The sequence below is a fragment of the Coptis chinensis genome, chromosome 7 (assembly GCF_015680905.1).
Source record: "Coptis chinensis isolate HL-2020 chromosome 7, ASM1568090v1, whole genome shotgun sequence".
Classification (NCBI taxonomy): domain Eukaryota; kingdom Viridiplantae; phylum Streptophyta; class Magnoliopsida; order Ranunculales; family Ranunculaceae; genus Coptis; species Coptis chinensis.
Window position 1 is genome coordinate 36,038,889 of NC_141462.1, and position 1,003 is coordinate 36,039,891.

The 1,003-nt window shown below is 43.5% G+C and overlaps 1 protein-coding gene across 1 annotated transcript; it reads left to right on the plus strand.

Moving 5' to 3' along the window:
* Window positions 1-365: 365 nt before the first annotated feature.
* On the plus strand, window positions 366-776 carry LOC147487323 (uncharacterized). Its single transcript, XM_086574010.1, has one exon. It carries the CDS (start codon window positions 366-368, stop codon window positions 774-776), a length of 411 nt encoding a protein of 136 aa, XP_086430136.1.
* The last annotated feature ends 227 nt before the right edge of the window (window positions 777-1,003 follow it).

Genomic DNA, 1,003 nt, shown 5'->3' on the forward strand with positions numbered 1-1,003 from the left:
TACAGATAAATACTCTGAAGACGTCCATACTCACTGGTAGTATGACATATGATGATGGGCTTGCTCTTGCGGACTTGTTGGGGTACAGCTGGTCACTCCTCCCATAAAATATCTGGGGCTGCGCCACTTCGCAAGAATCGGCACCAAGGATTGCTTGCCTCGATCGAAAAAATCACTATGAGAATGTCCAACCGAAGAACAGGTCTTTATCTTACGCTGAAGATTACAAAATGCGATACTGATCTACCCTATCCTCGTTTCATATATATTGGGCTAAGACTTTTATTATTCCCGTTGGTGTCTTGGACAAGGTAGCAAAATTCTGAACAGATTTCGTAGTCCGAGGTTTTGGGTCTTTGCAGAAGATGCATAAAGCAAGTCATGCAACTTTGAGGTTGCAGAAAGAGGAAGGTGGACTGAGTATTATTGATCCTAGGGTATGGAACAAAGCAGCATACTGTGGGTTGGTCTTCAAGGTTGCTACTAAGGATGATACTCTGTGGACTAAGTGGACTTGGGCATGCCACATTCGACAGAAACATTTCTGGACTATGAAGATTCCGTCGGATTGCTCATGGGTGTGGAGAAGTATACTGAAACACAGAAAGATTGCTCGGAAATACATTAGATGCTTGATTGCTGACGGAGAAGGTACAAGTTTATGGCATGATCCTTGGATTGCCTCGATGCTGCTAATCCATAATGCACAAGCTAGAAATATCATCCATGAACGAGATGATGCAAAAGTCAGTGAGCTGATTCTGAGCGGCACTTGAACGAAAAAGGTACTCAACTTGCCCGACGGTGAGCTGAAATCAAAAATCTTATTGACTCCCATCAATGTCAATATGGCACGAGGATTTGGTCGGTGGGATGCTACAAGTTCAGGTAGGTTCTCCACTAAGTCGCTTTTACATGTCAATCAAGAAGATGAGAGAAAAGGTAGGTTGGTATAAACCGGGTGTGGGGCAAATATAATGTGCGAAACATTCTTTCATCACCG

What these genes read in the sequence shown, in the direction of transcription:
- LOC147487323 (XM_086574010.1), top strand. Translation starts at nt 366, where the DNA reads ATGCATAAAGCAAGTCATGCAACTTTGAGGTTGCAGAAAGAGGAAGGT.